This window comes from Gracilinanus agilis, chromosome 3 (assembly GCF_016433145.1).
Source record: "Gracilinanus agilis isolate LMUSP501 chromosome 3, AgileGrace, whole genome shotgun sequence".
Taxonomy (NCBI): domain Eukaryota; kingdom Metazoa; phylum Chordata; class Mammalia; order Didelphimorphia; family Didelphidae; genus Gracilinanus; species Gracilinanus agilis.
Window position 1 is genome coordinate 267,964,796 of NC_058132.1, and position 20,261 is coordinate 267,985,056.

The window sequence follows — 20,261 nt, forward strand, 5'->3', positions numbered from 1 at the left end:
ATAGGTAAATTAATTTGGGTAGAATTGTCATTTTTATTATGTTAGCTCATCCTACCCATGAGCAATCAATGGCTTTCCAATTGTTTAGATCCAGTTTTACTTATTTGGAAACTGTTTTGTAGTTGTTTTCATATAATTGCTGTGTTTGTTTTGGTAGATAGATTCCTAAGTATTTTATATTGTCTAGGGTGATTTTAAATGGTGTTTCTCTTTCTACTTCTTGCTGCTCTAGTGTGTTGGAAATGTATAGAAATGCTGATGATTTATGTGCATTCATTTTGTATCCTGCCACTTTGCTAAAATTGTTGATTATTTCTACAAGCTTCTTAGTTGATTCTCTAGGATTTTTTAAGTAGACCATCATATCATCTGCAAAGAGTGATAGCTTAGTCTCCTCCTTGCCTATTTTGATACCTTCAATTTCTTTTTCTTCTCTAATTGCAACTGCTAGTGTTTCTAGTACTATGTTGAATAGTGGAGGTGATAATGGGCATCCTTGTTTTACTCCTGATCTTATTGGGAAGGCTTCTAATTTATCCCCATTGCATATGATGTTTGTTGATGGTTTTAGGTATAGACTGTTTATTATTTTTAGGAAAGGTCCTTCTATTCCTATACTTTTCAGTGTTTTCAATAGGAATGGATGCTGTATTTTGTCAAAGGCTTTTTCAGCATCTATTGAGATGATCATGTGATTTTTGTTTGTTAGACTATTGATATGGTCAATTATGTGGATGGTTTTCCTAATGTTGAACCAACCTTGCATTCCTGATATAAATCCCACCTGATCATGGTGGATGATCTTCTTAATTACTTGATGGAGTCTCTTTGCTAGTATTCTATTTAAGATTTTTGCATCTATGTTCCTTAGGGAGATTGGTCTATAGTTTTCTTTCTCTGTTTTTGATCTCCCTGGCTTTGGAATCAGTACCATATTTGTGTCATAAAAGGAATTTGGTAGGACTCCTTCTTTGCTTATCCTAGCAAATAATTTGTATAGTATTGGGATTAGTTGCTCTTTGAATGTCTGATAGAATTCACTTGTGAATCAGGCCTTGGCGATTTTTTCTTAGGGAGTTCTTCGATGGCTTGTTCAATTTCTTTTTCTGATATGGGATTATTTAGGTATTCTATTTCTTCTGCTGTTAATCTAGGCAGTTTATATTTTTGTAAATATTCGTCCATATCTCCTAAATTGTTATATTTATTGCTATATAATTGGGCAAAATAGTTTTTAATGATTGCCTTAATTTCCCCTTCATTAGAGGTGAGGTCTCCCTTTTCATCTTTGATACTATCAATTTGGTTTTCTTCTTTCCTTTTTTTTATTAGATTGACCAGTACTTTGTCTATTTTATCTGTTTTTTCAATGTACCAGCTTCTAGTCTTATTTATTAATTCAATAGTTCTTTTACTTTCTATTTTATTAATTTCTCCCTTGATTTTTAGTATTTCTAATTTAGTTTCCATCTGGGGATTTTTAATTTGCTCGCTTTCTAATTTTTTGAGTTGCATGCCCAATTCATTGATCTCTGCCCTCCTTAATTTGTTAATATATGCACTCAAGGATATAAATTTCCCCCTGAGTACTGCCTTGGCCGTATCCCATATAGTTTGGTAGGATGTCTCATCATTGTCATTTTCTTCAATGAAATTGTTGATTGTTTCTATGATTCCTTCTTTAACAAATTGGTTTTGAAGAATCATATTATTTAATTTCCAATTAGTTTTTGATTTTCCTGCCCAGGTGCCCTTACTAATTATTATTTTTATTGCATTATGATCTGAGAAGGTTACATTTATTATTTCTGCTCTTTTGCATTTGTTTGCAATGATTCTATGCCTTATAACATGGTCAATCTTTTTGAATGTGCCATGTGCAGCTGAAAAGAAGGTGTATTCCTTTTTGTCCCTATTTATTTTTCTCCACATATCAACTAAATCTAATTTTTCTAGGACTTCATTCACCTCTCTTACCTCTTTCTTATTTATTTTTCGGTTTGATTTATCTAGATCTGAACAGAGGAATATTTAGATCTCCCACTAGTATGGTTTTACTATCTATTTCCTTCTTGAGCTCTGCCAGTTTCTCCTTTATGAATTTGGGTGCTATGCCACTTGGTGCATACATATTGAGCAGTGTTATTTCCTCGTTGTTTATACTGCCTTTAATCAGGATGTAATGACCTTCCCTGTCTTTTTTAATCATATTTATTTTTACTTTGGCTTTGTCAGAAATCATAATAGCCACTCCTGCCTTCTTTTTCTCATTTGACACCCAAAAGATTTTGCTCAAATCCTGAACCTTAAACTTGTGTATGTCCACCCGCCTCATATGTGTTTCTTGTAGACAACATATGGTGGGGTTTTGGTTTCTAATCCACTCTGCTATTTGCTTCCGTTTTATGAGCGAGTTCATCCTATTCACATTCAGAGTTATGATCATCAGTTGTGCATTTGCTGACATTTTCGAATCCTCCCCTCTTCCTACCCCCTTTTTCCTTATACTTTTTCCTTTTAAATCAGTGGTTTGCTATTGAGCCGCTATCCCTTATCCCCTCCCTTGATTAACTTCCCTTTCTACCCCCTCCCTTATTTTTCCCCCTCTTTTTGTTTTTAAAGGCCTTATGAATTCCCTCCTTCTTCTCCCCTCCCTTTTTCTGACCTCCCCACTCCCCTGCTCCCCTTGGTTTATCCCTTCTAACTTTCTCAGAAGGGTTAGATAAGAGTTTTATGTCCCAATGGATAGTATAGCTACTCTTCCCTCTCTGGGTTGATTACACTAAGAGTAAGGTTTGATTATTACCTCTTAATGCTCTCTTCCTCTCCTTCTTATAATAGTATTTGTCCCCTCTCCCTCCCATTCTCTCTTTGTGTGTAATAGAATATCCTATTTTCTTATTCACTCAAATTTCTCTTGGTGTCCCCTGCTATTCACCCCCTCTTTCCCATCCCCCATGTCATCTTAGATTATTTAGTGTTCCACCCTCACCCTGTGAATTATTCTTCTGATTACTATAATAGTGAATATTATAATAGTGAATAGAGTTCACTACAGAGAATTATACATAACATTTCTCTACATAGGAATACAGATAATTAGATCTCACTGAGGCCCTTAAAAAGGCAAATTTAAAAATTATAAGTTTTCTTTCTTTCTTTCCCCTCTGTATCTTATTTACCTTTTCAGGTTTCTTTCGATTTTTGTGGTTCGATGTCAGACTTTCCATTTAGCCTTGGTCTTTTCTGTGCAAATACCTGGAATTCTTCAATTTTGTTGAATGCCCATACTTTCCCCTGGAAATATATAGTCAATTTTGATGGGTAGTTGATCCGTGGTTGCAGGCCCAGCTCTCTTGTCTTTCTGAATATCGTATTCCAAGTTTTGCAATCTTTTAGCGTGGAGGCTGCCAGATCCTGTGTGATCCTGATTGGTGCTCCTTGATATTTGAATTGTTTCTTTCTGGCTTCTTGTAAGATTTTTTCTTTTGCTTGGAAACTCTTGAATTTGGCAATTATATTTCTGGGTGTTTTCTTTTCTTGATCTAATGTCGCAGGTGTTCTATGAATCCTTTCAATGTCTATATTGCCCTCTTTTTGTAGGACTTCAGGGCAATTTTGCTGAATTATTTCTGTTAGTATGGTGTCCAGGTTTCTATTAATTTCTGGTTTTTCTGGAAGACCAATTATTCTCAAATTGTCTCTTCTAGACCGGTTTTCTTGGTCTGTCACTCTCTCATTGAGATATTTCATGTTTCCTTCAATTTTTTCAGTCTTTTGACTTTGTTTTATTTGTTCTTGTTGTCTTGAGAGATCATTAGCTTCTACTTGCTCAATTCTAGCCTTTAGGGATTGATTTTCGGCTATAATCTTTCGGTTTTCGGCTATGATCTTTTGATTTTCGGCTATAATCTTCTCGTTTTCGGCCATAATCTTCTGGTTTTCGGCTATAATCTTCTGGTATTCCTTTTCAATCTGGTCATTTCTGGTGTTCAATTTGCTTATCAGTTCATTTGGTTTCTGAGCCTCACTTTCCAATTGCAAGATTCTACCTTTTAAACTGTTATTTTCTTGCCAGATCTCTTCCATTTTCCTCAAAATCTCAGTTTTGAACTCTTTCGTAGCTTGTGAGGAGTTTTCCTTATTTGAGGAGGGCCCGGATGCTTGTTTGTTCTCCTCCTCTGTTTGCTCGGTTGTCTGGATTTTCTCTGTGTAAAAGTTGTTGAGTGTTAAAGACTTCTTTTTCTTGTTAATCTTTCTCTTCTGAGCTTCCTGAGACTGGGTAGCCATGGTTAGCCCAGCAGCTTCTCAGGTTTATCCTCCCACTTAGGGTCTGTCCGCGGTCAAGCCCCCTAGTGGACCCCCTTGCTTGATCGTCTTGCAGAGGTTTCTTTACAAGTCTCAGGGTGCTGCTTCCACAGTCGTATACCCCTCTGCACTGGTTCCCCACTCAGGGTTTCAGAGCTTTAGCTCCTGGCTGTGTGTGCCTCCACCCATGCCTCCACCTGTGCCTGAGCTCTGAGCCTGTGCTCTGCGCCCTGCGTCCGCTCTCGGCGTCCTGCTCCCACGCTCAAATTTTGTGTGCGTTCATTAGCTTTTTGGGGTCCTAAATCTTGCTGCTCTCAGGAACAGGCCCCGGAGCTGCTAATGACTCGATCGGTGCCCCAAACTTGCTCTATTTCTTTTTAGCTGGCTTTGGCGCTATAGGTGTTGTGTGTGGGGGAGGTGGGGGTGGGGTGGTTGCTCAGCCCGCGATTTAGTGAGAGCTGTTTCACCCCTTTATAGCATGGAAATGCCTCGATTCCACGTACCTTCCATGCTGTGCCCTGTTGTGGAGTTCCTCCGTTCGTCTGGACTTGTTTTTATGTCTCCTTGAGGAGTTTTGTGTGTTTCAGTCAGGAGAGGTTAAGAGCTGCTTCTTACTCTGCTGCCATCTTAACCTGGAACCTCTCCATGGCTTTTTGTTCTGTCCTCTGCCATCAAACATGACAGATTTAACTTTTCCTTTAAATAATAGCCTTTTGAACAATTGGAGTCAGCTATTATATCCCCTCTGAATTTCCTCTTCTTCAGATTAAACAATCAAATTTCCTTTGACCTATCCTCATATGACAAGAACCCAAGTTTCTTTACTGTCTTGGCTGCCCTTCTCTGAATATTTACCAGCTTAAGATGCCCTCTTTAATTTATGATGCCCTGAACTAAACACAATTATCCAGTTGTAGTTTAACCATCAGTGTACAAATGACCCATCACATTAGTCACGTTTGACTCTTAGTGACCCATTTGGAGGTTTTCTTGGCAATGATATTGGAATGGTTTACCAATTTCTTGTTTAGCTCATTTGACACATGAGGAAACTGAGGCAAACTGAGTTAAGCGACTTGCCTAGGATCACACAGCTGATACATGTCTGAGTCTGTATTCGAATTCAGGTCTTCTAACTCCAGGCTCAAGGCTCTATCTACTATACCATCTAGTTGCCCATAATAAGCATATTATTCCTACTGTATTTTTATTATGCATAATAAAATGATGATGATGATAATAAAATAGCATTTACATAACATTTTAAGGTTTGCAAAGTGCTTTATAAATTTATCTCATTTTGTCTCCACAAATACATCACTCTTGGTTCTGAGCTCTATCCCACTGCATTATCTCTCTGTGTCTCAATAGAGTCCTGAATTACATTAATTTTGGTGGGGGTTGCTATATCATACTGCTTAAGAATATTGAGCTTACAGTTGCCTTTAGTTGCCCAGAACCTTTTCAGGTACATTAATTTTTCATTATACTATTCTACAGTAGGGAGCCAAATAGGACATCTTCCTCAGGGATCTATAGAGTGTTCCAGCTTTGTAGTGCCATCCTCAGCTTGAGACTCCTTAGAATGGGGAAAAAACATAAAATTGACCTTCCCAGAACCTCCCTTGGACTTGTACAATTCTTGTATATATCTAATAGTATCTATCTTACACCTAATTCTTACCTAGAGTTCCAAGAAACTCTTGCATGCTCAACAGCCACACCCTGGTAAAACCATCTTGGTAGGTAGGCTAAACCAGATTGAGGGTAACTGTTTCAAATCTGTTGATAAGTTAGATGGTGTCTACCCCAAGCCTGAGAAGACAGCCCTCTGTGGTATGGGTGGATGTGAACAATTTGTTCCAATGGCCATGAAAGTGGCTATAGCAAGCTCTGTGGAGAACTTAGATCTTGGTCAGACATCAAAGATGCCAAAGGCATCCACTGAATCCTAGGCGATTATCAGTGATCTTAACTTTTGGCTTGCTTCTGGACTTTGATGACTCTGGAAGAGAATGTAAGGCTGATAACTTTGTGAATTCAAGTCTCACTCAAGTCCAATGCATGAGCAAGTCAAGACTTCATCCTGTGATGTCATTGGTCCTTTACAAAAACAAAGGGCAAACAACAACAGTTCTTGTGACTCACAGTAACAGTGAAGAACATAGTCTTGGTTTGATCCTCTACATCATGTCTTTGTGCCCCAGTTTTGACCCTCCTCTGCTTTGTTGATCTTTCTCCCCAGGCCCATGGTTGATATAAGCCATTAACTCCCAGCCTGGATCAGGAATTCTTTTGCTTGACTCAGGGATTCCTTTCAGAGACATTGTTTGGTCCCTAAAATTACAAGCATTGGCTCTTCCATTTCTAGAACTGCAGTGGAAAAGATCTAGGATTGTGGGAGAAGGGATGAGGGTTTGAAGCCTAGTTTTGCCACTTAAGGATTATGTGACTTTGGCCAAGTTAGTCTATTAGTCTTTAGTTTTTTCATATGTAAAATGACAGATTTGAACAAGATGGAGGGATCTTTAGCTCTAAATTATGATCCTATGGTCCTTTGGGAAAATATAACAGGTCTTACAGTAAGATGGAAAAACATGTTTCTAAGCTACTTAAGATATTTCAAGCCCTTTTTTGAGGCTTATATTCTCCCCCATTGGTATACAATTGCCTCTCAGGATCTCAACCCTCAGGTTTCAACTTTCATTCCTATTCAAGTTAGCCTCCTCTTCCTTGTGTTGGTATAGGCAGACTTATCTTATTCCTGCTGAGTTTTTATGAGGCTGGTAGTAAACAAACACCCACCTCCTTCCTTTCACTTTATTAGGTCCCTCAGTGACTAAAACCAGGCCATACAACTTAATCCTAGGCTGGGAGAAGCCCCAAGAAAGAACTCGAACCCCAGTACATGACATATACTTGAGGCAAAGTAGTACAGTCTATGAATACAATATAATAGTGGTGGGAGAAGAGCAATATTATGGGACATTGCTGTCATTACTGCCCTATAACAAGCAAGTCCACTTTCCTGTTAGAGGACCAAATTAAACTCGGGCTGGAGAAGAGTTCTGGGAGATAAGAAATGATTTAAGACTAAAGTTGCTGCCCTATCTTCTCATTCATTCCTTCTTGAACCAGTACTGCATAGCAGAAGTGAACCAGCTCCTCATTTGCCCAAGTACTTACTTCACTTGGGCATTTGCCCTCTCTTTATCTTTCTCCTATAAATACTGACTACTCTCTCAGTCATTGTTTTCAAGTCCTTATGGTTAAACCTTTCTCCATGCTATATATCACCTTGTTCTTCTGAGATTCTTCCTCTTTCTATACAACCACTAAATTGTTCTTTTGACTCTACAAGAATATTGGACTCCTACACACTAAACACAACATTAACTCTTTATAGGTAACACCAAGAATGGTTTCCAACTTCAAAACAACTAATGCTTGCCCCGAGGCTATTCTCTTGCATAGGGAATCATGGATAGCTGTCCCTCCTTACTGCCTCCTGCACATACCCATTTCTTCTTTCTGGGCTTCCTCAATATCTGCCAGATTCATTATCAAATAAGTCTGGATTATTAAAGTTCTAAGCAGGCCAGGAAAACTAAAATAAGACTTATCAAATAATCAAGGAGTGCTCTGAATGAGCTAATGCTGAAATGGAACTCTACTTTAGACTGCATTCTTTCATCCTAATCAATGCAAGGCCAAGGTTAGGAACTGTGCCCTTTGGCAACATATCATAAAGTTTTAAAATTTAACTTCTTTCCTTGAACTGGAAAAAAAATCTGTCTGGTTCTTTCTTGTTCTTTCCTCAAAAGTTTGTTGTGTGCAGCAAATAGAAAAAAAATGTGAAAGTTCTTTGCAAACTTATGTTGCTATATGAATGTTAGATGCTATTCATTTTCAAGGCATTTTAAAGGATACATGCTCTGGGGCACATGAACCAATGGATTAGCTAACTTTTTGGTGCATGCCCAGAATTAGGAAGAATTCTTACCTTGATCCTGCAGAAAACTCATTGTTGAGTTTGATTCCTTTCTTAAACAATCTGTGCCTAGTTTAGAGCCCTGATCCTGGAAGCACACTACTAAACAATGTAGTAGCTGGGGATAAAATGAGCCCATATATTTGCAGAGTGCTTAGTTAATACAAATTTTAATTTTTTAATCTGGACCTGAGATTTCATCTCAGACTTAATATCATCATCATCACCATCGTCATTATCCTAATGTTGAAATTTTATGTGTGTGTAATGGAAACTTTCTTGGCTTGTGACATACTGCTAAAATGACAATCTGACATGTGTGCAGCCTCTTCTAGATTACCAAGTGTGTTCATAAATTATCCCATTTGAAATTTCCAAACAACACTGTGAGGCAGAGAGGACAGTTACTTTTCAACTCATTGATGTGAAAATTGAGACTCAGAGAGAGTAAATGAATCATCCAGACAGGACTTGAATGGAGGGCTTATGTCTCCTACCCAGGACCCCTGTACAATTTTCCATATACAACAATATGCAGCAAGAGAGCACTAGTTTAAAAGTCTCTCATAGAGTTAAACAACCTTTGACCTTTGACCTTTCCCAAAATAAACATAAACCATAACACACCCACTGATTTGTTTGGCAATGCAGGTTTTGTGTTGTCAAACGTGCAGTTAAAATTGCAAAAGTGATGATGGCAGAGAATTGATTTAAGTGAAAACTAGGGAGAAGACTTATGTCTTAATGCCAATATTATTGTCACCTTTTTTTTCCCCATCTATAATCAGCTTTTAGCCTAGGATCAAATCAAATGAGTCTAGGAAATAACTGAGATGGTAGGGATATTTTGAAGTAAAATGATTGGTAGTAAGATATTTAAATATAAATAGGTATCTATGTGTGTATATATGAATGCATTCATATATACACACATATATGTATATGTATAAAAGTAGGCTTGTGAGAAAACTCTCTTTACCCCTCTACCAAAGCAGATAGGTACCTTCTGCACTTCAGCAACTTTGAGTCTTAGAGTTCTCTGGGTCTGATCACCAGTATGGGCCAGATGTGGGACTTGAACGAGGTTTTTGTCCAAGTCTAGCTCTCTATTCATTATTACAATACTACCTTCTAGTATTTAAAAATATCCTCTAATCAAGTACTATATGAGTCAGATTTATTGACCTTTTTATGGGAGAACATATTGTCATAGAGGTAGATAAAGATTTCAGGTTTAATGGAGGAGGTTTCTAACAGCTGTTCTTTGCCAAATTTGGAACACTCTCATCTTCTATTCCCTGTTATTACTTCTACCCTGCAGGAGTAGTGGATCAAAGCTGGCAGAGCTATTTAGGACAGCTTCAGATATCTGGGACCATCAATACTGGGGACTGAATCTAGAATGCCATCGCAATTTACATCTATGTATAGTTTCATACGTATGAAAAAGAGTAATATTGAACATGGAAGGGGAAGAATAAATGTTTTTAATTGGAGTCATACTATGCAATAGACAGAAAAGGATACAAAAATACCACCAGAACAAGACAAATCAGAATCACTGGTCAGAGGAGGATGAAAGAGGAAAAAAAGCAAAAAGTAAAGACTTAAGAAAGTTATTGGGCAGGGGAAAAGGGGAAAAAGGAAGACAGGTAGAAGCAGGAAGCTATAGAGAAAGAAGCTTCTTATCCTTGCCGCTTGTTTTAATGTGTTCAGTCTACATTCTCTCTTCTTGCTATTTTCTCAATTGTAAACACTGCTTCTTTTTTTCTAGTGTCCTCTTATTGCTAAGGTTTCATGTTAGGCCAAGATTCTTAACCTGGGGTGCATGGATCCCTTATCAGTCTGTGGATAGATTTTAAGGGGGTCTATGAACTTGGATGGGACAAAACACATCTTAATTTTCATTAACCTCTACCTGGAATTTAGCATTTCCTTCAATTATACATTATTAGTTTAAAAAAAACATTCTGAGTATGGGGTCTATAGGCTTCACCAGACTACCAAAGGGACCTATGGGGGAATAAAAAGATAAAAATCCTTGAATAACACTAATTTAGCATGGTCTTTTATATGTTTTTGTCTTGGATTAAACATCTCCCAATGTGATGTTTGCAAAATACTTTTTGTATGACTGATGAAGCCTTACCCACAAAAAAAGGTAAATTGGTATATTTTTGGATTTCCCTTCAAATCTGGTTAATTTTTTATAAGTTATTGAATGTAAATAGTGGGTTCTTTGCATTTTTAAGTGGTAACTGACTCAAAAAAGCCTTTAAAACCAGCCATATGTTATTATTCATTATAAATAAAAGTAGTGTATATAATTACTGTAGAATTGATCAAATAATATTAGGATATACATATTGTACCTATAGTAGGGATTTTAAAAATTCTATTTGGTTATATTTTAACAATTGACCTTTTTTTTATTTCAGATTTAAAACAGAATCTGAAATAAGAAGTTTTCTTGATGAAGAAAACACTGAAAATGAATTTCATTTCAACCTCAAGGATTTTGGTGAGAATTTTCTTATACTATTTTTAGGAGGAGTTATTAACTTAAACTACATATGGTCACTTTACGTATGCATTGAAAAATTCAAATTCCTTTTTGCATTTCTTAGGATGTTCAAAAATTTAAATTGGTTTTAGGTGTTTTCTTTCTGAAAAGAAACATGGCAAAATATCACTATAAATTTCATTGAGGAAATTTTGTTTTTCTGTTACAGGACTTGCATTATCAGAAGACTGGAATAAATATCTACAGAATGTACTAGAACCTGTTTACCAATTGAGAGAAGATTTGAAATGTAAATCTGAGGTGCTGTGTGACAGTTCAAAACTATCTTCATCAGAAAATATACAGGATGCACACAAGATAATAAAAGAGGTCAGGACTTGTACATATATTTGAAAAATGCTGGTTTATATTTTTGTTTGTGATTAGAAGATAATACAATATCTTCTAATACAAATATCTTCATCTTCTGTCCTGATGTTCAAGATAGAGGCATCTAATTATATATACTTCAGGGAATTGTGGAATCTAGAGATTTTGAATTAGGTAGTTGTTCCTAGATTCCAAAGCATGCATTAGATGATTACATGTTCTAGAGGACACCTGGAACTTTCTTCACAGCTTATTTCTATGTACCATAGCTGCGTAGAACAACAAGACAAAACAAGACACAAATACATGGTTGCACAGATATTTTTTTAATAGATTGCATAATAAAAATATTTATTCATTGAAGAAATACAGAAACCTCAGGAAAAGGACATGGTGGAAAGCATTTGATTGAGAATCAACAGAGGTAGAAACAGACAACTACAGGCAGAAGTGGCAAAGAGGTCAATTTAGGCTTCATTGTTAAGAGTGGGGAAAAGCCTAGTACCAATTAAGGCTGTCTGAAAGTGGAATAAGCAGCCTCCAATTCTTTGATTTTGTAGAGTTCCAAAGGCCTAATCTTTTGAGTGGGATTGCACAGATATTCTATTTGTTTGAATCCAAGTTCAGGGGTTATAACTGGAAATTCATGCAGAAAATGGGGTTGGAAATGGTTGGTTGGCAGTAGTGAATATTTAAGCATGAACCCCTTCCTCAACACTCCCTCCCCCTGGTCTGCTTTGCTAGTAGCAAAATAGTTCTGCCAGATTTTGTTGGAACAGAAGCTGAGTTCTGCTAGGAGTTTTCATAAACATTATACATACATATAAGTCCCACTTCTGGGTTCTATGCCCAAAAGCTTCCTTGAGGACCACTTGATGGACTCCTTTGTCCTGTTCTCAAGCCTCTTTTTGTTTCTTCTCTTTGATGTTGTTCAGGTGTGTTTCTGTCATGCCCGATTTTTCATTTGGGATTTCTTGGCAAACATACTGGAGTGGTTTGCTGTTTCCTTCTTCAGATTATTTAATAGACGAGGAAATTTAGTAAAACAGGATTAAGGTCACAAAGTGTCTGAAACCATATTTGAATTCAGGAAGATGAGTCCTTCTGACTCTAGGTCAGGTGCTCTATCCACTGTGCCTTCTAGCTGTCCATTTCTTCTCTTAAAACCTTCATAGTAATGGTTCCTAATGCCACTGTTGGTGAACATTCATGCAGGTATATAAATATACACACATATATAGTTATTTATAGGTACACAAGATACAAGTAAATATCTATGTATATGCACATGTGTATGTGCATATGTAAATATCTTATGTGAGTATATATGTGTGTATACATACATATGTCCCAAAATAGACATTAATTCCAACACTCATTTATATTAAAGCCCACTTATTTTAAAGATTTAATTTGTCAACTTTGTTCTCAATAGCAAAGAGCAGATTAATATTTCAAGTTCTTTATAGTTCATTTCTAGTTTTTTTTCTTTTAAAGGGAAATCTATGTATTGAATGTGAAAACTGTAAAATGTGTCAATACACTGTCCAATGTATTGTCAGAAAATACCCATATGTTAAGTATAAATGTATATATTTCATATAGACCTATGACTTCATTAGTGGAAGGAAGTCTCTTCTAAGGGACTAATGCAAATAACAATGTGTTATCAGAGAGGGTTTTCTGAATTTCCTGAAAGGTTAAGCAATTGACCCATGGCCACATAAGTAATATAAGTCAGGAGCAGGACTTGAAACCAGGTTAGCCAACTTGGTGGGTAACTCTCTATCTTTGTATATTCGTTTTGTTTCATATCATTGGTTAAATTGTAATAATTTACAATGTGTTTAAATTGTACTAAATATCAAATAGGTTGAATTAGTAAGGAAACAACTGAAGATCATTTTTAGAAGACTTACCAATGAACAAATGCTTTTGGAAAATGACGTTGTGTATTGTGGAATAGAAGAAGTAAGTATAATGAAGATAACATTTCAATTGTGACTGGGATTAAGGGAAAACAAATTAATTCATTTGTATTAAATGAATGATAAAGCTTTTCTTTGCAGTCATTAAATCGTCCTTCAGAAGAAAGAATTGACCAGTATCATGAACTCCCTTTGGAGTTACAAACTTTGAGTTGCCCATACCCAGATTTGAAATCTTCAATACTTAAGGAGTTTTTAAAATTTACAGCCGAATACCAGAAGAAACTTGAAGAGTTTGAGAAAAATTTAAAAACCATACACAGGTAATCAGTGGACATCTTATTTTCTTTCTTAAAAGGAGACTGTTTTACACTATAGAGTTGTGTAGATGTTTGTAAACTGATTTTAGTTTCATTGGATTCAGTTGCATAATAAAAAAGGTTTGATTATCTTTTAAAAATAATTTTCTACAGTAATAGGTTAGATACTTTCTGTATAAAAATTTGTCAGAAATATCCCCCATACTTTAACTCTCTATTAGACAAGAAATACTTTTCAAAGAATTAATTTACAATATAAATATTGGGCAAATGTTTTGTTATTTTCCAGAGAAACTTAGTCAACCAGAATTACCAAATAAGGATTGGGAGAAATAGGCTTATGTCATTAAGTGCATGTAACCTCTCAGAATTTTAACTTACAATAAAAAGAAAATATTGTTTTATTTCTTTAAATTTGGGCTATGTATATAATTGTAATAAAAGTTTCTGCAAAGTCTTCAAACATGAACTATTACAAAAAGTGTGTAGTACTTTGGTTCATATTTCTGTAAATTACCAGTATGATGCTGAATGATTTGTTCATGTCTGAACTTAGTGATTTTTTGTATTATCCAGAATATCAACAACTTTGCCCAACAACATAAGAAATACCACATTGGATCAAAACCAATAGATCATCATCCAGTTTGATCCTTTTCCCTCTCCACATTCTCTCTTTTGGTGATTTAATCAGTTTTTGTGAGTTCAAGAATTTATCATGATTTGCAAATGTATATCATCCAGCTCCACTCCTCTTTGAACTCCAATCATGGATTAATAGTGGTCTGCTTAATGTCCATAGACATGTCAAGATCAATATTTCCAACACAATATTAATTATCCACCCCGGTAAGCCTTCCTCCATAAAACTTTCCTATTTTTCTTGAGGGCATCATCAAGCTTAGCTTCATATCCTAGGAGGCATCTTTTACTCATCATTTGCCAAATGTTAATCTTTCTACCTCCATGGAATTTCTCATGCCTCTCCCTTTCTTTCCATCCCCCACAGCCACCATTCTAGTTCAGACCTCATCATCTCTTGCTTAGATAACTATAAAACTAACTGGGAGGTGGAGTTAAGATAGTGGAATAAAGTGGGCATTTGTGTTGAGTTATCCCAAAATTTCCCTCTGTAAAGGGGAAAATTAAGGTTTGGTTGATTAAAAGTTTTGGTCACCACAGAATTGATTCAATTCTTAATGAAAAACCTCAATTCAAAATGACTTTTATGGTAGTTTATTTACAAATGAGAAGAGAGAGTGAAAGTAAGAAAATCAGAGAGAGGATAGGGTAAGATAACTAACCTAACACACTAAGTAATTTGCTCTGGCCCCTGGCTCAACCCAGGCAGGGCTAATTAGTCCTCAGCCAGAGGAGCTGAGGGCAGAGGGCTGGGAATGAATGAAGCAAAAGCTTCAGTCATGAAGCCTCTCTTGAAAGGAGAGTTCCTTCAGAGAAATCCAGAAAGAGTCAGTCTTTACACTCACCATGTGATAGTACAAAGGGAGAGATTTCTCATCAAGGTCTTAGGTCTTAGGTCTCAGGTCCAGCAAGCAGCATCTCTAGCTTGAGCTCCAACTCCAAGAAATGAACAAGAACTCCCTCACGGGAAGTTGTCACTCCCCTTTAAAGGCACTTCTTTTGCGTCACTTCCTGTGTTTTCCTTCTAGTTTATGTGTCCAATCACAACAAACACTTTGCTTAGGACTGCACAGGGGACAGTTAGTCAATTCTGATTCATCACCCACTCTTGCGCATGTGGGTTACAGACCTCCCCCAGAATTAAACGGTGGTGTTTACACTTTTTTTTGGTGATTAAATCTAAAAATGGGCAGGGTAGGTTTAATCACACCTCTAAACAACTTAAAAAAACCCATCAAATGGAATTCTAAGCAACATAATCAACAAAAAGTTACAGTGAGCCATTTTCTTGCCCAGGACGTTGGAGTTGGAGATACACATGGTACTGCCCAAGTGGTAGGGGCTGTGGGTCTTGGAGGTGGTAGGGGCAACAGCAATGATACTAGAAGTATTTGGGACTCAGAGACATTAAGGAAATCGAATACTTGGTTAGAAAGAGATTTTAGGAGATCCTTAGTTAGTACTGAGTCAAGGACAAGACACTGCTTGTTAACTCTGTTGCCATATTCCCAATTCTGGATTACAGTTTTAGGGTAGAGAGGACTTCTTACAGTCACAAGGGAACAGAGGCCCTACTTAGATACAGATTGCAGTGTTAGGGTGGAGAGGAGTTATGATCATCAGTGAGCAGGAGCCTTATTTGAGCAAGGACCTGAGTGCAGAACAGGAAACTATTGAACTGTAAATGGATTGCACCAACTTAGAAACACTGAGAACTTACAGGCCTCCTGATCTATGTGTAAATATTAGGACAAAAATTACTAAAGATTGGGACAGTCACTCCACTCCTCAGAGGTAAGCAGACTCTTCTAACATGAAGCCCAAAGTCAAGAAATAGGTTGGAAAAATGAGCAAATAACAAAAAAGATCCTGAGCACAAAAAGCTACAACAGTGACAGAGAGGCTCAACACACGAACTCATGAAAAGACAATAGCTATATAAACACAATTATAAATCATTCTATACACATACAAAAAAGACATCTAAATAAATGAAGAAATATTAATCACTTACAGGTAGGTTGAGTCAATATAATAAAAATGAATATGCTACTTAAATTAACTTATTTATTCAGTGCCTCACCAATAAAACCACCAAAGAATCATTTGATGGAGCTAAAAAAAAGATTAACAAAATTCATCTGGAAGAAAATAAATGTCAAGAATATCAAGAGATTCAATGGAAAAAAAAGGTGAAGGAAGACAACCTACTAGTACCAGATCTCAAACTATACTACAAAGTGGTAATCATCAAAACAATCTGATCCTGGATAATGAATAAAATAGAATAAATTAAATATATAATATGTGAAGTAAATGACTACAAAAACCTAGTGTTTGGCAAAGTCAAAGATTTTAGCTTTGGGGTCAAGAACTGACTATTTAACAAAAAATGCTGGGAAAACTGGAAAGCAGCCTGGCAGAACTAGACATAAACCAATGACATACCATATACTAAGAGCAACTCACAATGTATCCGTGATTTAGACATAAAGGGTGATAATAATAAACAAATTAGGCAACAACGAGAAAGCTTACCTACCAGATCTATCAAACAAGAGACAGAGAGGATCATAGGAAGTAAAATGGATAATTCTGATACTTTGACATGAGAAAGGCTATAGGTACAAACAAAACCGATGTGGCCAAAATTAAAAGGAAAGCAGGAAACTGGGGAAAAATTATAGAAAGTTTCTCTGATGAAGTTCTCATTTCTCAAATACAAAGGAATTGGGCCAAATTTATAAAGAAAAAGAGCCATTTTCCAATTAACAAATAGTCAAAGGATATGAATAGGTAGTTTTCAGAAGAAGAAATCAATGCTATCAACAGCTATATGAAAAATGCTCTAAGTAATTATTAATTAGAGAAATACAAATAAAACGACTGAGGTACCATCAGATTGGCTATGATGACATAAAAAGAAAGAGAAATGCCAGATCAGTTGTGGGAAAATAGGCATTCTAATGCACTGCTCTTGGAGCCATCCTGGAGAAAGGTTTGCCTATCCTTTGAACCATTAATATTGCTATTAGGTCTGTACTCCAAGGAGGTCAACAGAAAAGGAAGAAATCCCAAATGTACAAAAACATTTAGAGCAGTTCTTTTTCTGCTGGCAAAGAATTGGAAATGGAAGGTGTTCTAATCAATTGGGGAATGACTGAATGAGTTATAGTGTATGATTGTGATGGAATATTATTGTGCCATAAGAAATGACAAGGAATATGGTTTCAGAAAAACTTGGGAAGCCATATTTTTGCCTGAAATTGTCACTACCTGGCACCCAAAACCTTCAATGGATTCCCTTTGCCATATAATATAAAGCACCAATATTAAGGGACATTGACATTTTGGCTCCCACTTACCTGTCCAGTCATATCTCATATTATTCACCTTAAGGGACAAGGTTATGAACTATTCTCTGCACTTAATACTTCATTTGTTGGGCCAATGCCTCTGCACAAGCTGTCCCTTCTGTTCTTGATCTTCTCAATCTCAGGATCTTCTTTTTCTTTTGAGGCTCACCTCAAGTGTCACACCTTTTGTGAAGCTTTCCTGACTTTTCTGCCAAGTGTTAGTATGCTCTCCTTACTTGGTTTTGGTTGTAATACTGATATATAAATAAGTTGTGCTTCTCTACTATCTCCTTGAGGGCAGAGACTATGTATGAAGCTGCATGCTCCATATTGAGTACAGTGTCTTGCTTGATAATTACTTGTTGCAATGAATTAAAGATGTAACCAGAGCCAAGAGCCATTGAAAGGGGTGAAGGGAGAACACAGTATGTATCTCTTCATGGTGACTTTAAACGATTTCCCAAAGAAGGTTTGTTTGAAAAGAAAGGAAAAATAGGTGAAGGTATATGTTTATAGTGAAGAGAAAACTGAAGAGTCATGTACTAGAATAATTCTACTATACTGATAACTCAATAAATCTCTTGGAAATGAAATTTGTGCATGGTTACTATTTTATAAAACAAAAACAATCATCAAAATTCATAAATCACATGAAGCAAGTTGCTAGAATTTGAAACTATATGACAAAAAATATCAATAAACTTCTTTAGGTACATATTACCTAGAGAATATAGTTTTTATTTGTCAGTGCATTTGAAGGTAAATGGCTCCAACTCTAGGGAAAACTTTGAATCTCTTCTTCTCTTCACAGATTCTTCTTTATTATTCTCTTTTCACTTTGGTAGAGATAAAAATTTCTGGCATTGAGGACTTCTGTGATTTCTTCACTTTTACTCATTCAAAGCAGGAAAAGCATGGGAGAAATCTGTATTCTCATTCTGCCTTAGTTACCATTAATGTATTAAACTAGACAATTCACTTGACCTCTGGACTTCTGTTTCCTCATAGCTTACCTGAGGAAATTGGATTAAATGAATCCTTCTTTTGATTTTATCTTCCCAATGAGTATATGGGAATATTTTAATGGGTCCATTATTTCATCCATAAGGATACTGTCTCTACTAGGAAAGTCATCTATGCTTTCTCATTCTGTACTACTCTTGACCATGTATTTAAAAAACAAACAAACAAACAAACCTCCATGCTGGAAGTTTTCCTCTGGTTATTTTAATTTCTTGGGTATATGAACATAGCACTCAGCTTGTCTTGTCCATCTGTTGTTTCTTATTCTTGCTACATGACTGGTTCACCTCTCTTTTTTTTTTTTTTAGCCGTTTGTGTCTTTGGCAATGTCATTTATGTCACTTTTCAAGTGCACTATCATTGGTAACATTCTTGAGCCCATTTTTATTGATTATGTCTTTTCATTGCCCTTTCCATGGAATGTGATTTTGATTATTTCAAGATCATGTTATTATTCCATGATTTAGAGTCATAAAGTGCCATTCAGAGAATAAATCAAAAAAGAGTTTTTGTGGTGGCAAATAGTTTTGTATCATTGAGAATACTGAACAGTTTCACACATGGGATCTAACTATATCATCCTCTTGCTCACTTGGGGCCCAGTGATTGCCAAGACAATGCCTGTCCAAGATATCTAATAACATATCATAGTCTTGAAAATATATTTTTAAATTATGTTATTTTTTCATTCTAGATGACCTTATATTGCAGTAAGCTTCATTGTGGTGGCTAGTTTTCAGGGATTCACATGTAATTAGTATGTTGTTAAGTATAGATAGGAGTATTTTTAAAATTTCATCATTTCTGGGAGATCATTTTATCTGTATAGAACATCTTTGATAACATTAATGAACACCTTAGATGGACATAGGCTCTTTTGTCTTATATTTCATTTGATGTCACTACTAAACGAATCACTGAGCAAAGTAACATTCTCTAAGAATCCAAAATTCCAAATCCACAATAGCTAGTTATTTCAGTTACATAATTAATTTACACTTGATTTCACTTGAACTGAAACTCAATTCATGTGGAAAAGTTTTTAAAAAGCCTTGGATTTGCAGTTAGAGGGACTGATTCAAATAAAAATTCTGAACTGTGCCACTGATGTCCTTGGGCTAGTCATTTTGTTTTTCTGGGTCTCTGTTGCTCATCTGTAAAATAAGGGATTTAAAGGAGATACTTAGGAAGGTCCTTTCTAGTTCTAAATTTGGTAGTTACATCAAGGTCTCCACCTCACTTCCTGGCCATCTCCATAGTATGATCTTTCAAGTTTCTTTTCCACCCCTCCTTTGTGTATTGTCTTCAACTATTAGAAAGAAAGATCTTTGAAGGCAAGGATTCTCTTGATTATGTTGGTTTCCTCAGCTCTCACAGTAAGAAATTGATAATGCTTTACCTATCTAGAATATCCCTGCCATTGAGGAAAAGGTTTAGAATATTTTTTTTAACATTTATTAATAATCATTTTTAACATGGTTACATGTTTCATGCTCCTATTTTCCCCTTCACCCCCTGCATTCCCCCCACCCATGGCCGACGCACTTTTCCACTGGTTTTGTCATGTGTCCTTGATCAAGACCAATTTCCCAATTGTTGGTGGTTGCATTGGTGTGGTAGTTTCGAGTCCACACCCTCAATCATGTCCGCCCCGACCCATGCGTTCAAGCAGTTGCTTTTCTTATATGTTTCCTCTCCTGCAGTCCTTCCTCTGAATGTGGGTAACATTCTTTACCATAAATCCCTCAGAATTGTCCTGGGTCATTGCATTGCTGCTGGTACAGAAGCCCATTACATTCA

General features: G+C 36.3%; 1 protein-coding gene across 1 annotated transcript in view; it reads left to right on the top strand.

Annotated features, from left to right (window-relative positions):
• The window catches only part of CCDC148 (coiled-coil domain containing 148), a 279,583-nt gene that overhangs the window by 15,327 nt on the left and 243,995 nt on the right, over window positions 1-20,261 (top strand). The window contains exons 4-7 of the mRNA XM_044669112.1: window positions 10,738-10,820; window positions 11,032-11,192; window positions 13,065-13,163; window positions 13,262-13,443. Coding sequence (XP_044525047.1) covers window positions 10,738-10,820; window positions 11,032-11,192; window positions 13,065-13,163; window positions 13,262-13,443 — 525 coding nt within the window. The remainder of the gene's footprint in view (window positions 1-10,737; window positions 10,821-11,031; window positions 11,193-13,064; window positions 13,164-13,261; window positions 13,444-20,261) is intronic.